The sequence below is a fragment of the Xyrauchen texanus genome, chromosome 6 (genome assembly GCF_025860055.1).
Source record: "Xyrauchen texanus isolate HMW12.3.18 chromosome 6, RBS_HiC_50CHRs, whole genome shotgun sequence".
Taxonomy (NCBI): Eukaryota; Metazoa; Chordata; class Actinopteri; order Cypriniformes; family Catostomidae; genus Xyrauchen; species Xyrauchen texanus.
The window spans coordinates 44,346,096-44,364,849 of record NC_068281.1 but is presented as its reverse complement, the minus strand read 5'-3'; the positions used below and the strand labels follow the sequence as shown (position 1 = coordinate 44,364,849).

General features: G+C 39.3%; 1 protein-coding gene across 1 annotated transcript in view; it reads left to right on the top strand.

Annotated features, from left to right (window-relative positions):
• The window catches only part of LOC127644879 (NACHT, LRR and PYD domains-containing protein 3-like), a 178,077-nt gene that overhangs the window by 114,177 nt on the left and 45,146 nt on the right, over window positions 1–18,754 (top strand). The window contains 1 exon segment of the mRNA XM_052128291.1: window positions 17,697–17,870. Coding sequence (XP_051984251.1) covers window positions 17,697–17,870 — 174 coding nt within the window.

The following is an 18,754-nucleotide window of genomic DNA, read 5'->3' as shown; positions in this document are numbered from 1 at the left end:
CAGCCAGTTCGGAAGAGTCCAGAGGACGCCGCTACAGGACCTCCTCCTCAATCACGAACCCGCCCCCTGCCGTGAGTGCAGAGCAAGGTAAGTGCTTTGAGTCTTTTCTCAGCACTAGAGCCTCGGGACGCGTCCGCTACCTGTTCCGCCCTTGCACCTGTCTCGACAGTTCACGTAACATGGTCAGTGCGTGCCATTTTTAGATGGGACCCCTTGTTTCACTTCATTCGACATGTCAGAGATCAGACAGGGGAAGGGGGATGTCCTGGTTACTGTAGTAACCTCCATTCCCTGAGGGAGGGAACGAGATGTTCCCTCCTGCCACAGCACTAGACCTACCACTGTAAACGGCCGTACCTTATTCTCGGCTCCTCAGTGCAAAATCCTGACTGACAGACGCTGCCCCACTTCCCTTTATACCCGTATGTCCAGGGTGGGGCATGTAAATGCCAATTTGACATTTGGCCTTTTCTCAAGTTCAGAGGTACGTTTGGCATCCCAAGTAGTCACTTGTATCACTTCATTTGACACAATGTCTCATTCCCTCCCTCGTGGAATGGAAGTTACGACAGTAAACATGATGCTACAGACCAACCTACATATATACACTAACTCTACATTGAATAGCTTGCATGGTAGCTCACCTGATAGAGTACTAAACTTAAGAGTCAGAGGACTGTGATTAAAGTCCAGCTATGAGTCGAGCATCATAGAGGCCACACAAAATGAGGTGGTTGCTTCAGAAAATGGGATTTTTCATTTTGCTTCAGCATTTAAAAACATGAATTGTTAGATTTTGGTGTTGATTTGGTAAGGATGTCTTTTTTTAACGTCTCTTTTATATTTTAAAACACAAATGGTTAAGTTCAGGTGTTGATTTGGTAAGGATGTCTTTCTTTTTTTCTTTTTCTTTTTTTTATTGAACAAAACACAAATTAACAAGACATAGCAGCTTATACAAGTAAGGGACCAGTGACACACATATATATACATAGACGCATAAAAAACAAAAAAAACAATAAACATAATTATAGGTGTATAGATATAGTAGTGTCTACAGGTACTGTGATAAGTTTAAGGACTAGGTTAATTTAGTGTCATATAAAAGTAAAAGAAAGGATGTTATTGTTAAGGTTCAGGCAAAAGTTTTAGGTTAGGTAGGTATGTTTTAAATACATCCATCTAAAATTCACCCTAAAACCTTTTGTGAATACGACACCATTTTACTCTCTTTTATGGTGCCCCCAGCTGTAAATTTCACTGGAAAACTGCAGCCAAACGTGTTATAAAGCACGTACATTTTTATTTACAAAAATGGTAAATGTAAATTTCATGAGATCAGGAAGAATTGATCACAGTTCACTTCATAACCACACCGTTTGTTAGCTGGCTGCTGTTGTGCTTTAAACATGAAGCAGCTGTGTTTTCCAAGTGTATTTGTGGAGGCTGTTCTGTTTAGATGGCGGTCAATCTGCGTCTGATAATAACTAGGTAATAGGATGGGTTGATCAAAAACAGAAGACAAAAATGTAAACATCAACATCACCAAGCCAATCATGCCGCAGTGCCTCCCCAAGGTTAGCCACTAAGCTCTCGCTTCCTGGATGTTCTTCCTCCCTAGCCTTCTGGACTGTGAATTCAGCACCCAGACCCACTACGAGCCTAAAGTGCTCTGTACTGGGGTAGGGCTCCACAGGCCTAATTCCCTCTTCAGGCAACTCCCTGTGATGTATTTTCCATGGTACGGTCCCCCTGTTGGCGGACCCGTGTCTCCCTTGGGCAGTACCTCTGCCCCCGGTTGTTGTGTTTGTAGAGCTCCTCCCTCATCAGGTAGGACCTACCACCGCGCCACTTCCATGTGTGGCTTGACAACCCATGTGACGTATTGGCCACATGTTACCTCCCCCCACTCTGGGCAGGATGTGGTCTCCGCAGGGTCTTTTCCCCCTGAAAGAATAGGAATGGAAAAGATTGCCTTCCCCAATGCATTTCATAGTGTTAAGATAGCCCCAGCCACTTTATGCTCTGACAAGAGAGAAAAGGCCGCGACTGGCCGGCTTGCTCCCATGGTTGTCAGGTCACCTGTTCCCCCCTTAGGGGTGCTGGGAACCTAAGGTCTGTATATGACACCTTTTTCTGGGGGCGTTGGGGAGGGTTACATGCGGCTGATACAGTTGCTTCTAGCATGCAGTAGCTTGCTTGCATCTGTGTCAGCAGTTCACGTAACACAGTCTAGTACATGGTGTTTTTAAATGGGACCCCTTGTGTCACTACATTCGACACAACATCGAGTGAGTGACAGAACCGGAATGTCATGGTTACTGTTGAACCTGTTGGATGGAACGAGACGTTGTGTCCCCCTTGCCTGACACAAGACCTACCACTGTAAACGGCCGTACCTTATTCTCAGCTCCTCAGTGCAAAAACCTGACTGACAGTCCCTTTAATTCTGTCGGCCAATTTCTCCATGTCCTTTTCTCAAGTTCTGAGGTACGCGAGGCTCTCAATAAAGACCCCTTGTGTCACTACATTCGACACAACGTCTCATTCCCTCCATCAGGGTATGGAGGTTACAACAGTAACCATGATGTTGTGGCTTTAACCTTTGAACAAAAGCACTTTTAGAGGAGTTTAGTGCAGGGACTTTAATTCCTAATAGCAAAGATCTGTTTCCAGATTTTGAGATTAAACTTGTTTTAGACAAACCTTGCTATGCCAGTCCTCAACTAAACTTGGGAGATACTGAGCAGACAGACTTTTGTTCAATATATGGGAAGGAAATGTTCAAAACATATTGTGAAAATTATTAATAAACACATCTGAAGTAATAAAACAGACACTGTATGGAGGGATAAATAGAGAATTGAAGATGAAACTAAACTCATGTGGAGAGCACACTTTAAACCTTGTTTAATATTAATAATAATAAATAAATATCTTCAATGGAGAGTTCTTTATGGGGTTGTTGCTGTGAATGCCTCTGTATCTATTTTGAATCACACTTTGAATGATAAATGTCCTTTTGTGCAGAAAGAGAAACCGTCTCTCATTGCTTAATGGATTGCAATGGACAAAACCCTTTATTTGATCTTTTGAGTGTTTTGCTTGGTTTAATGGATGTAATATTTTTTTTACAAATAACAATTTCATATTTGGGTTTGTTTATAGTTAGAAGCAAAAAATGGAAATGTCAGATGACTAATTTTATTGTGGGGCAAGCAAAATATGCTGTTTACATCACCAGAATAAATACTTTAGAACACATATAAAGACAGGAGGATTTATTTATTGATTTTATTTTTTATAAACTGATGAGTGTGATTAATACTTTTAAAATTGCTTTGTGCTCTGTTCTCAATGAAGAACTTGTTCTCAAAAACAATTTATTCTAAATATTCTTTGCATTTAAATGTATTAAAAGATTCTTATTGAGAGTTATTGTATTTTATTTATTGAGAGTTAATATTTTATAGAATGATGTACGTTGTTTGAAACATTGTTTATCAGACATTTGTGTACACATCTGAAAAGGCATGATAATGTTCCTGTCTATACCATCCACAGAAAATGTGATTAGAGATATTTAAGTTGACCAATCTTTAATAACAGAAATCACTGAAGCTGTTCATAGGACAAATCCTCTTTACACTGCCACTGATAAAGGAACCTTATTTACTGATCATAAACACAAAGTATATTACAAACAAAACTTTGATGTCATTGAGCCAGTTGAGTTTGTATTCAGCTGACCAAAAAAATTATATTTATTTGTTTATGTTCCTATTCTTGATGTTTAGAAAAGATTTCTAGGCTGTAGTGAGATATTTCAAAAGACATCCTCTGCTTTGTGATGAATGTAGCTATTGCACTTGGTCTATATATTGATGACTTCGAAGTCGCCAATCCTTTGGGAACACAAAAGCACAGGATTACAGCAGTCTACTGGGTAATCTTTATCTGACCCTCCCAATTCAGAGCACATTTTCACACTATTCAACCAGCCTTGTTGGGAAAGAGTAGTGACGTAAGAGGATTTGGCTATGACATGTTTTTTGAGCCATTAATGAAGGATGCACAGACACTTGAGATATAGGGTTTTTATGTAGATCAGTTTGGAGAGAATATCAAAGGAACTGTTGTTACCGTCTCTGCAGACAATTTAGTGACACATGGCCTAGCAGGATTCCAGGAAAGTTTTCATGTTGAGAAGTTCTGTAGGTTTTGTCTTGCTTCTCATGGACATACAGACCACTGATGTGAGCAAGTGAGTTTTTCCCTTAAGAAATATAGAACAGCACAATCAGTTTATTGAGGAGCTGAAAGCAAACCCAACTCTGACAAATGTGCAGGGTGTGAAAAGAGAATGTGTCTATCTTGCTTGCTTTCACCTAGTAACCGGATTTCCACCAGATGTGTTGCATGATTTTTGTGAAGGAATTGTGCCGTTCGAGTTGTTTTTGTTTCTCCATAAGCTGCTGATAAGTTCTTTACCCTTGACCAGTTGAATGGTGTAATTCAGTCTTTCCCTTACTGCTTCTCTGACAAGGTGAACCGCCCTCAAAAAATCCCCAAAACTTTCTTCTTCAAAAAAAATAAATAAAAAAATTGGTGGAAATGGCCACGGAAATTCGACTCTAATTAGGATTATACCGCTCATGATTGGTCACATTATTCCAGAAACTGAGAGAGCATGGCAACTGTTGATGGATCTTAAAGATATAGTGGGGCTTGTTGTTTCACAACAACAAGTTGACAGAGGACAGTCTTTGTTATCAGGACACTAAAATATCTGACCATCGCAACCTTTTTACATAAGTGTTTCCAAATGAATAAATGAAACCAAAACACCATTTTCTAGAACACTACCCAAGCCTCATATGCCGTTTTGGTCCTTGTGTGGAGTTGTGCTTTGGGGCAAAGCACAGTTTCTACAAATGGGTTGTCCATAACATTGTCCATAGCACAATTTCAAAAACATATTGCAGACATTGTCTAGACAGCACCAACTTATGGTCGCACATATTTTGCAGTCTCCCAACTATTTCAAACAATCCATTCATGTTGACAAAGTAAGAGTTGTGACGGCGTCCTCTCTAGAAAGAAGGGTAAATACAGCTGTTGAGAAAAATATGTTCACCTTAACACTGTATCTCTTGTATCAAATGCTGTATTGCATGGGACCTTTTACTCCAAAGGTATTATGATGTCTGTTGGACACTGTGGTGGCTTGCCAGGATTTGCAAAGATCTGCTACATTCAGTTACTGTAGTTGACAATGAAGTTTAATTTGTGCTGGAGAGATTTTCTTGTTGGTATGTTAAATATCTTGGGGTCTTAAAGGTTGAAGACCTTTGATATTAAGATTTGATTGTTACTGACCTGAAGGATTTCAATGACTCCTACCCACTTGCAGCCTACTTGCAGTATTGGGAGTGTGGCAGGGCGGAGGGCGGGGCCGGGTCGTGATCTCAACACACCCGGTCCCTTATGAGGCTAATCAAGCCTCCAAGAGGGATAAAGGCAGACTGCGGAGGATTGTGCGGGAGAGAGAGATAGTTTATGGACATGTCCGTCATGTGTGTGTTGGTGTCTTCTGTTTCAGTTTATTATTAAACTATTATTTATGTTGAAAAGCCGGTTCTCGCCTCCTCCTTTCCATTGACTGCTTTACAATTAGTAATTTTGGTGGGCAGCTTTGCAATATGAGTAACATAGAAGAACTTCCATCTGATAAGGACAAACTGAAGTTTATCGGGGAACTGTTCAAAACTGCATCAGAAGCAGAACCACCAAGAAATTAAAGCACAGGTTCTGACACTGATTTTACCCTAGACACAACAAGCATCTCATCCAATCTGTCCAGTCCATCTTCCACAGTCAGGGATTAGCGTTGGCCACGAGTTTTCCTAATACCAAATTTCTCCTATGATGTAGATTTCAGACTGAGAGCTAATGAAGTGTATGAAAAACAGAAAACTACCATGGATGTTACACGAGATGTCAAGACATATTGGAGAAGTTGGCAGAAAAATGTACTCCTTTAAAGCTTACCCAAGTGATTCTGAAATTGAGAAAATTGCAGTTTCAAAAATGATGCAATACTGGATGCAGTGAGCTTGACAATAGAAGAGATGATGGTTCAAGAGTTCCCCAGAAGAAACCAAGAAGATCAGAAATCAACTTTCTTGCAGACAATCCTGTTAGTTTGGATGATGCTGCTTTGGAACATAAAAGGGAACAGCTTGAGCTTGAAGTCAAGAAAAGGAACATGGACATGACAATACTGAACACCAAAATGGAAACTGCATTCCCTCTTTGAAGAAAAGAAATAGTCAATGAGCAGACCTTGGTCTCTGTCATTTTATATATATATATATATATTTGTCCCTACAATATTTTTATTAGATTTTTTTTTAAAGATTTTTGTTGTCAGAATTTGTGGAATTTTGGCCCTGAGCCCCCCTTCAATTCTGACACTTTGCCCATCCCAAAACATTTTCAGTGACACTCAGTTATGATCTGCAAGGGGTTAGCCATGCATAATGAGCCATGCTTTGTTTGCAAGAATTTATTTGAGCATTGATTTTTCTATTTAAACTTCTGTACAACCATTTTTCATTCAATTTATATAATTCTTAGGACACTGATTTAGAGGAGACTTATGGAAGAGGAGTGAAATTGGGAATCCTTGAAGTCATGGAGGATGACCTCTCGCGGGCAACAAAGAGATGTCTAAACTTCAGCATCATCCAGGAGGAAACTGTGGTCATGGAGGACCTATCTGACTTTCCCACTGCTTTCATGGAACTCTTTGTACTGCTCTATGTGCTAAATATTGATTCTCCAAAAGGACTAAAATGCACATTTGAGGCAGTGCAGAACATCTTTGTGGGATTGGGAGAAAAGTGCACCAACCGAGTTTAGTCCCTGAAGAATGTTATTTGTTTCTTGTGAGAAATATTCAAAGGCACAGCTTACCCAAAAAGGATAATTCATAATCATTTGCTTTGTTCCGTCTCAAACTTATATGACTTTTCTTCTCTAGAACAAAAATCCATACACAACAGAGCAATTCTGAAATAAACATTTAGTTGTATATGCTAAGAATCCATACTGTATGTATGTGTCTGTGTTGGGTCGGTAACTATCAGAGGCTCAGATTCAATATTTATACTATGATCAATGGAAACATGATCATAACGCTCAACGCTGCAACTCCCCAATGTTCAAGCCAAATCTACACCCTTGGTGACTGTAATGACCAAGGCACAGCTGGTATTGCTTCTTATATGATCATGAAAAATGCTAAATATCTACAGAATACAAGAGAAACAAAACTCTTAAAGCTTTTTCCTACAAAATGTAACACTTCACATAATGATCAATGAATTAACAACACATGCGACACACGTGCACACTGTATATTATCTGGGGAGATGGACTAAATGAGTAAACACTATTACAGTCTGTTGAGATGATGTCATGGACTCTATAAAGGATCTCAGTGGACAGTCAGACTCAGTGAAGGTCAAGAGGTGAGAGGATTTCAATGCTTTCATAAAATACACTGATGATATTTCTGATATGCTGATAGACTTTGGTGCTCTTGTTTGTGGTTCAACATTTTGTACTAAAACACTTGGGAGAAATGAGAACACAATGTGATCAGTTAACACAGTTACTCGGAGGACAAATGAGTACAAAGAGAGAATTGGAATTTTAATCCACTTTTATTATAACATTATTCATAAAACAGTTACTTTTTCACAACAATTTTTTTCTCTCATACAACAATGAGAGAAAAAAAATAACAGATTAAAAATTCAACACCAATTCATCTTCATAAACTGTACATGAAACTTCCTTTATCCCCCAGATTTCCAGAAGCAACGCTAGACATCCAACCAACTTATAATAAGCATGTTCCACGCTAAGACGGGAAGCCACTAGCCCCTTAAACATGCACACTGGATTTAATGCACCATGCCCTAGCATCTTGTTATCCTTGTTTTCCAATGGTTAACTTTACAGTACCAGACAAAAATTTCATTAAAACCAACACATTCATCTGTCTAACAGAGTATTTTTTCCAAACATAAACAGCTGAAATGAAAAGTCTTCACACAAAGAATTTGAGTTATCAAGGAAAAAAATGTTGTGTGCACACCAGTCGTGTTCATTTCAAAAACAAATGAAAAACAGATGAAATCTGATGCAGTAAGGACAACCCACCCAAAAACTAGGATCAATATGCACCACATGTTTGTTTGGAGTTATAATTACATGTACAATTCTCCACTGTAGGTCACCTGTCCGCTTGTCAATTGAACGTTTGTAGAGGATACGCCAACCACTTTTGGGGGAAGAATTAATTAAAAAAATTCTTTTTGAAGATGTGCTTTGGACACTTTTACACAGGGCACATAGAGCTTTTTTCCCACTGACTCGAAATCATCCAATTGTGGGGTCTTAAATGACAGCAGACAACTGTGCTCCTCAGGTTTCTAGAAGAAACTTCTGTGAATGTTAAAAACTTTTCCCTGATACTGAGAAGTTTGTCAGGTCAGTCTCTGTTCTTCAAAAGGACGCTGATTTTGATTTCTTGAGTGAAAAAGGCACTTTTGTTTGAAGAAGCACCTGAAAGCAGTAAGAAATTTGTAAAAAAGGGAAAATCAAAAGCCCTTTTATAATTCACTAGCTGTGCATCACATGGTGTTGCCAAATGCTATCAGTCTACATGTATTTACAAAGAACCTGAGGTTTTCACTACTCCACACCATCCTCTGTATCTTTAAAGGAATATCACATATAATAACAACAAAATAAACACATATATTTATTTCACACGATTGGCCGCAGCTCTAATCAATCACACAATCAGACGGAATAGTCAATTGTACTGCTGTTGTCATTTTATAAAGACAGTCCGACATGAATAAACTCGTTAACATCAACAATAATATACTTACATGTATATTTTAGACTTTGGGATACTAAATGCTGGTGTGTAAATGGGGTGGAAATGATTTTTCTTAGGGTGGTACTGAGGTGAGATGTGCAGCTTCTTCATTGAAAGTTGTTTCCCTTTGAAGTCATGGTTTATCGAACCAGTAAAAAAACAACAACAACAGAACAGTGTGAAAGTGAATAAGTTAAGACAGATATTCAGAGCTATGTTATTTTTGTTTAATAATATTCTGATATGTATTTAGTAATATTAGAATTAAACTATACAGAATTAAAACAGCAACAGGATAGCTACTTTTCTTTGAGAATCTATTTGATGTTTGAATCATTTGTCTAACATATAAACAACAAAAATACTGTCATAGTTGAAGGTTTGTAAGAAATAACAAGAATTTACACATCTCATCTCATTATCACAGCACTTTTGTGAGCTTTAAACAGATAGTTCACCCCCAAAAAAGTTATGTTCTTGATTTACTCACCCTCATGCTGTTCCAAACATTTATGACTTCTTGTTACACTCAAAAAGATATGCTTGGCAGAATGTTAGAGATGGACAGCCTCAGTCACCGTTCACTGTCATTGCATCTTTTTTCCATAAAAATGAATGTGACTGGTGACTATTTAGAACCACATGAGGGTGAGTAAATGATGACAGACTTTTAATTTGTGTGTGTGAACTATCCCTTTAAAAGTATGAAATACCTGCTGCACCTTTAAATGTTTTTGTGTCTTTTCAGACTCCTCCTCCTCTGGTGAAAGTCAAACTATTAAAACAGGATCTATTTTGTGACGAGAGAAAAATACAATAAATATCACAGTTTGTGCTCCACTGAATCTCTGAACTGTCTGAAACATTCAATAAATTCATTGTGAAGTATTTTATAGGTGATATTCTAGTCAGTAAAGAGGAAGAGAACATCAACAGCTTCAGACAGGTGAGTACTGATCTACTGCAAAACAACCCAAAACTCACAAGACAACATGAATGAATCTTTAAAACTATCAGCTACAGTAAGACATCTAACAGCAGTTAGTATTTAATATACTGAAATATGAATCACAGCAGCACAAACAGATACTGACACTTTATCTGCTTTATCTGAATAGTCAGTTTGTGTGTGTTCAGTTCCTTTGACTTTTATTACTCCTCTTTCTCATTTTTCTTCTGTTGAGTCTTCTGATGTTTTTTTCTCTTTATGCTGGTGTTTGACACGTCTGTAATTTAACCTCATAGTCATCGATTCATTTCTAATCTAATATTACAATGTAATAGTCACTATTTCTCAAATATAAACCTCACACAACAGAATATGTACAGTTTGTTGACAGGTGTTCAGTCTGTTCAGATGATGTCATGGACTCTATAAAGGATCTCAGTCGACAGTCAGACTCAGTGAAGGTCAAGAGGTGAGAGGATTTCAATGCTTTCATAAAATACACTGATGATATTTCTGATATGCTGATAGACTTTGGTGCTCTTGTTTGTGGTTCAACACTTTGTACTAAAACACTTGGGAGAAATGAGAACAGACTGAATTACAATATGATCAGTTAACACAGCTACTCTGAGGACGAATGAGTACAAAGAGTGACACTTCTGCTGAGGAGGATTTCTCCTTTATTGCTCATTTGAAGAAACATCTGAAAATGTCTTTAGTTCAAAGTGAGATCTACAGTAAGATGACAGTGAGACCGGTTTGATCCTGTCACAGACATAACTGGAAAAACTCGTACAGTCAGTTGTTTGTAGAAGGTGAAACTCAAATGTGTTTCTCTGTACATTTTTTAGACACAAACACAGAATTTCTTTCAGATGAATTTGTAACAATTCATGAAACTAAAATGTACATGGATTGAAATAACTTCTATATGGTTGATATCAAATGTGATTTTTGAAGTGTTTCTCCTGGTGAACACATTGTATTTAGTGAGTCTGCTTGTGAATCCTGTTAAACTATATTTAATGTCAAATTAGATATAGTCTATTTCTCTCAGTGATCACCATGAATAAAATCTCTCTTATTATTACTCTGAAACACTGAACAAGAAAATGTTATCTCCTTTAGAGAAGAGAGAAATATAGAGAAGAGTGACGCTGAGAAACTGATGAGAGGAAAAGAGTGTTTGACTCTGTGAGAGTTTCTCATTTCTGAAACTGTTTCATTGATGTTGTGTTTTAGTTTGACTCATGGAGAATCTCCTGAATCCAGCTGTGTGTCCATGAAGAGTGATCAGTCAATGGGTCCTCCATTTCACTTTAGTTCAGGAGAGTGTTGTGCTGATGTGAGGTGAGGACAGTCTCATGGTTTAGACGAGTAAATCAGTTCATCAGTCTGTATTCTCTGAGCTGCTGATGTGCACATATTCACCTGTACACTCAGTGTGCTGTACTTTACACTACTGACAAATACACACATTCACACTTGTGTTTACTGCTGTGTGTTTACTGTTTACATATGTATTTACAAGATGTTTAAATCTTTCATTCATTACAGGAACAAAACAGATGAATCAAAGACCTTCAAACAGAAGCACATTGATTCAGTCTTCCGGGTTAGAGTGTGTGTGTGTGTGTGTGTGTGTGTGTGTGTGTGTTATGAGTGGAGCTTCATTGTTTGAATCTTCACTGATTTCAGGAGCTTGAGCACAAAATCATCTCTCTGATGAAGAAAGAGCTGAAGAGTTTCAAGAGACTACTGAACCCAGATTACCCAGCATGCTCTGAGAGAGAGGAGGATGATGAAGGTCAGATCATAGTCAGAGAGGGGCTTCTGAAGATCACACTGCACGTCCTGAGGAAGATGAAGCACACAGACCTCGCTAACACACTACACACCAGTAAGAGCTCACAGTCATGTGACGATTACATCACTTTATTTACGCATTTAAAGTTTAAGGGAGTGGTGGTGGTGTAGTGGACTAAAGCACATAACTGGTAATCAGAAGGTCGCTATGGTTCGATCCCCACAGCCACCACCATTGTGTCCTTGAGCAAGACACTAAATCCAGGTTGCTCCAGGGGGATTGTCCCTTTAATAAGTGCAACATCTTATTTTATGATGATCAGAAGAAATAATCTATACAAAATATTCAGAAAAATATTACACTGATTAAAAAGAAGCATTTCACCCTGGTAACATTTTAAAATGAAAGAAATTCAGTAAGACAGAAATAAAATGTTTTATTCACTTGTGCTGTTGTGTTCCTGCATATTGAATCCAGTGGATTAATTACCTTCTGTACATTTATTTGACATTTGAAATGCAATTTATGATTTGTTATTATCCAACAATTAATGTCTTATTTGGGACATAAAGGACATCATTTAAATCTGCATTTCTCTTCCTTTGCACAACAGAACTTTCACCTGTGTGTGAAAAAACACAAATCCAGATTAAAAAATAAATTCCAGAGAATTAATGAAGGAATCTCAAATCAAGGACGCTCAACACTTGTGAATGAGATCTACACAGAGCTGTACATCACAGAGGGAGGGAGTGGAGAGGTCAATAATGAACATGAGGTGAGACAGATTGAGACAGCATCCAGGAGACCAGAGACACAGGAAACACCAATCAAATGCAATGACATCTTTAAAGTCTTACCTGGACAACACAAACCCATCAGAACTGTGCTGACTAAAGGAGTTGCTGGAATTGGAAAAACAGTCTCTGTGCAGAAGTTCATTCTGGACTGGACTGAAGGAAAAGCAAATCAGTATGTTCACTTCATATTTCCACTTCCTTTCAGAGAGCTCAATTTGATGAAACACCAAAATATAAGTCTGATGGATCTTCTTCATCAGTTTTTCACAGATACAAAAGAACTGAGATCAGCAGATTTTGATGAATATAAAGTCATTTTCATTTTTGATGGTCTGGATGAGTGTCGACTTCCTCTAGATTTCCAGAACAATGATATTTTGTGTGATGTGACACAATCAGCCTCAGTGGATGTGCTGCTGACCAACCTCATCAAGGGGAATCTGTTTCCTTCTGCTCTGATCTGGATAACCTCTCGACCAGCAGCAGCCAATCAGATTCCTCCTGAGTGTGTTGACCAGCTCACAGATGTACGAGGATTCAATGACCCTCAGAAGGACGAGTATTTCAGGAAGAGAATAAATGATGAGCGTCTGGCCAATAGAATCATCACACACATGAAATCATCCAGAAGCTTGTACATCATGTGTCACATACCAGTCTTCTGTTGGATTTCAGCCACTGTTCTAGAGAGATTGTTGGGTGAAGCAGAGAGTGCAGAGATCCCCAAGACTCTCACTCAAATGTTCACACACTTCCTGATCTTTCAGACCAAACTGAAGACACACAAGTATGATGGGAAATGTGAGGTGGATCTTCAGCAGGTTAGAAAGAGGATCGTGTCACTGGGAAAGTTGGCTTTTCAACAGCTGGAAAAAGGGAATCTGATCTTCTATGAGGAGGACCTAAGAGACTGTGGCATTGATGTCAGAGAAGCATCAGTGAACTCAGGAGTTTGTACCCAAATCTTCAGAGAGGAGTTTGGACTGTACCTGGGGAAGGTGTTCAGCTTTGTGCATCTGAGCATTCAGGAGTTTCTCGCTGCTTTTTTCAAGTTTCTGAACAACAAGTCAAGAATGAGTGATTTCCTGAAGAGTGAAGTGGACAAGGCATTACAGAGTGAGAACGGACACCTGGACCTTTTCCTCCGATTCCTTCTGGGTCTCTCACTGGAGTCCAATCAGACAATCTTACGAGACCTACTGACACAGACAGGAAGCAGCTCTGACAGCAAACAGGAAATAGTTGAGTACATTAAGATGAAGATAAGAGATAATCCATCTCCAGAGAAATCCATCAATCTGTTCCACTGTCTGAATGAACTGAATGATCATTCTCTAGTGCAGGAAGTACAAACATATGTGAACAGAAGAGATTTCAGGTGTCTCTATAGAGTCAGTCTTTCTCCTGCTCAGTGGTCAGCTCTGGTGTTTGTGTTGCTGAACTCAGAACAGCAGCTGGATCAGTTTATACTGAATAAATATGATCAATCAGATGAATGTCTTCTGCGGCTGCTGCCAGTGATCAAAGCATCCAGAAAAGCTGAGTGAGTAATTTAACAGTATTTCAATTGTATTTTATTGTAACACTAAATTCAATAGCAGAGATTAGTTCACCAACACTAGTCACATGTTTTTACTGTCCCATCATTAAAGGAGATATCACATTATTTAAAAATATAATTTCATCTGCAATTTCAAGCTGAATAATGATGTATTTTATATGATAAATTAATAACTTTCGCTCTTCAATATATCTAAACTTGGTTGAGCAGAATATGGAAATAAAGCCTTTCATATGTCACCAGTGTTGAATAGCAGATAATAACTATTATTAGTTAATTTCTTAAATCATATAAAAAATAATCTGGTATTATATTCTGCTCTTCTGTTCACTGTTTGTTCAATTACACCAGAGAACTGACTGTATGAGTGGAAATGTCAACTTCTACTCACCTCACTGAACTGCTGTCATGTTTCATCTTAATGTTCACGAACCTTCAATCCCACCCGCTGATTCTCATTGCACATCCATTTGCTCATTTTGTTTCTATCTGAGGGGTGTGAGTTTCAGAGTGATGCTGACAGCTGTACTGAGACACCTTCACTAAAACTGATAGTTTAACACACTGTTATCTTGTCATTTGTCTCGCAGTCTGTGGAGCTGTAATCTGACAGAGAAAAGTTGTTCATCACTGGCCTCAGTTCTCAGTTCAAACTCCTCAAGTCTGATAGAACTGATCATGAGTAACAATAATCTGCAGGATTCAGGAGTGAAGCTTCTCTCTGCTGGACTGAAGAATACAAACTGTAAACTGGAGAAACTAGAGTGAGTGATATTATCATATTATTAGATAGTTAATATGATGATATAAGGAAATGTGTTGTATTCAAATTCTAATTTCATCCATCAACTTCTAAAGCAACTCCATAATCTTGAGTTTATAAACTTTCTGCATAATCACACACACACACACACACACACACACACACACACACACACACACACACACACACACACACACACACACACACACACACACACACACACACACACACACACACACACACACACACACACACACACACACACCATTTAGCCTGAACAGACTGTAGGGGCAAGTGCTGTTAGCGAGCACCTCTGAAGGCCGGAACGGTACACGAGGGGGTGGGTGGCCAGCACCACGCCCGACCACCTTTGTCTCCCCAGTGGAGATGTTTTACACACCACACCAGGTACTCATTTTAGGCTGAGTCAACCTAGGGGAGGCCCAGGACCAGTTCAGATAATCGTCACTGGTGTTAGCCATGAGCAGGAATCGAACTCGGGTCGCCAGGTTCATAGCGCAGCACGCTAACTGCTACACTACCGCTTTCACACACACACACTCACAAACACAGAGATGCACACAGACAGACACAAATACACTCTCACACATGCTCTCACATACACACACACAGAGACACACTCACCCACACACGTTCACACAGACACACACACTCACACAGACACACACACACTCACACACACAGAGATGCACACAGACAGACACAAACACACTCTCACACATGCTCTCACATACACAAACACAGAGACACACTCACCCACACACTTTCACACAGACACACACACACTCACACACACAATTTCACACAGACACACACACTCTCACTCACACACACTTACACACTAACAAACTCAGGCTCACACACATTCACACACATACCCACACACACAGACACACTAACACGCACACTTTCACACAGGCACATGCACACTTTCACACACACATACTCACACATGCTCTCATACACTCACACACAGACACACACTCACTCTCACACACACAATTTCACACACACACACACACACACACACACACACACACACACACACACACACACACACACTCACACACTCTCACTTATACACACACACACACACACACACACTCACACACTCTCACTTACACACACACTGACACACACACACACACACACACTTTTCACACACACACACACACACACATGTTGGTCTACCTATCACTTTCCATGGACATAATGATTTTAAACTGTACAAACTATAGATTCTATACCCTAAACCTAGCACAACCCCTAAACCCAACACAACCCCTAAACCTAACACAACCCCTAAACCTAACTCTCACAGAAATCTTTCTGTATTTTTAATTTTCAATAAAACATTGTTTAATGTTTTTTAAGCTATTTAATTTATGGGGACTTTAGAAATGTCCTCAAATCACATTTATAGCATTAAACTATTGTAATTACCAGTTTGTAACCTAAAACTTTTTCCTCACAAACCACTAAACATGCCCACGCACACACACACACTCTCTCACGCACACTCTCAAACACACACAACACATACTCACACACTCACACATACAGAGACACACACTGACACACTAACAAACACATTTTCACACACTCAGAGATGCACACTGACACACATACTCACACACTGACAAACTCTCACACGCACAGAGATGCACACTGACACACTCTCACACACACAGAGATGCACACTGACACACACTGACACACACAGACACATGCACTCTCTCACACACACACACACACACACACACACACACACACACACACACACACACTCTCTCACAAACACACTCACACCTGCTCTCACACAGACACACACTCTCACTCACACATACAGAGACACACACTGACACACTCACACACACAGACACATGCACTCTCACACACACACACAGACACATGCACTCTCACACCTGCTCTCACACAGACACACACTCTCACTCACACATACAGAGACACACACTGACACACACAGACACACACAGATACATGCACTCTCTCTCATCAAACAGGCTCTCTCACACACACACAAACACACACACACACACACACTCTAAAAAACACACACTCTCTCACAAACACTCACACATGCTCTCTCTCACACACACACACACACACACACACACACACACATTCTCACTCAGTCACACAGAGACACACACTGACACACTCACAAACACGTGCTCACACACACACTTTTACTCACACTGACACACTCACAAATACATTTTCACACACACTGACACACAGAGAGATGCACACTGACACACACAGAGATGCACACAGACACATGCACTCGCACACACACACACACACAGACAGACACATGTACTCTCTCACACACACACACAGGCTCTCTCACAAACACACACACACACTCTCACTCAGTCACACAGAAACACACACTGACACGCTCACACACACACACAGAGATGCACACTGACACACAAACACACATACACACACAGACACATGCACTCTCACACACACTGACAGACACTCACACACACCACATACACACACACAAACAAACAAACAAAAACACTCTCACACACATTTCAACATTTTACACAATTACACCAGAGAACTGACTGTATGAGTGGAAAAGTCAACTTCTACTGACCTCACTGAACTGCTGTCATGTTTCATCTTAATGTTCATGAACTTTCATTCCCACCAGGTGATTCTCATTGCACATCCATTTACTCTTGATTTGTTTCTATCTGAGGGGTGTGAGTTTCAGAGTGATGCTGACAGCTGTACTGTGACACCTTCACTAAAACTGATAGTTTAACACACTGTTATCTTGTCATTTCTCTCTCAGTCTGAGTTACTGTTATCTGACAGAGAAAAGTTGTTCATCACTGGCCTCAGTTCTCAGTTCAAACTCCTCAAGTCTGATAGAACTGAACCTGAGTGACAATAAACTGCAGGATTCAGGAGTGAAGCTGCTCTCTGCTGGACTGAAGAATACAAACTGTAAACTGGAGAAACTAGAGTGAGTGATATTATCAAATTATTAGATAGTTAATATGATGATATAAAGAAATGTGTTGTATGCAAATTCTGATTTCATCCATCAACTTCTAAAGCAAAGTTTATAAACTTTCTGCATAATCATAAAACACGCACACACATGCTCACACACAAACACAACTCACACACACACACTCATTCTCACACTGACTCACACACACTCACACACACACACACAAACACTGACACACCATATTAGAGTTTTTTTAAATTGCTTAAGCACAATTTTGAAAACAGGGCCTGGTTTTTGCTTCCCCTTCACACAATTAGCACAACACTACACCAAAGTAGCACAACACCTCAGATCATTTGCAAAATTGAACACTTTTGTCAAAACTATACAGTGTCTTATAAAAACCTTATTTTGTTGTCATAACATAAACCCAACCATCATATGGACTGATTCTGTTTGAATCAGTTAAACACTCCTGTGCTCAACCTAAAACACTTTTAGCATCTACACAGAGAAAGTGTAAAAATAAATTCACCAACACCACATGACACCAATTGTGCAGACTAATGAAAATATTTATTTATTTTCATGTACTCAAGTCAGTCAATACTGAACATTTCAACAAAACATTTTCCAATTCATACAGTATTAGTGAACGCACCATTGTACTGTAAGCTTACAGTAATACTGTAACATAAATTACATATCCAGTTCAGTAACCTAAACATCTCTCCGCCTAGCTGGATTTGGCCACATGGCCATGTCAGCATCACATGCTATATTTTCATTTGCAAGGCAACATGGGAAGAATCTTTTGTTGTGACGAATCCACCCTTGTATGGTGCTGCTTCAATTTGATCACATGCTTCCTCCATAGCTTGAGTGAGGGCCAT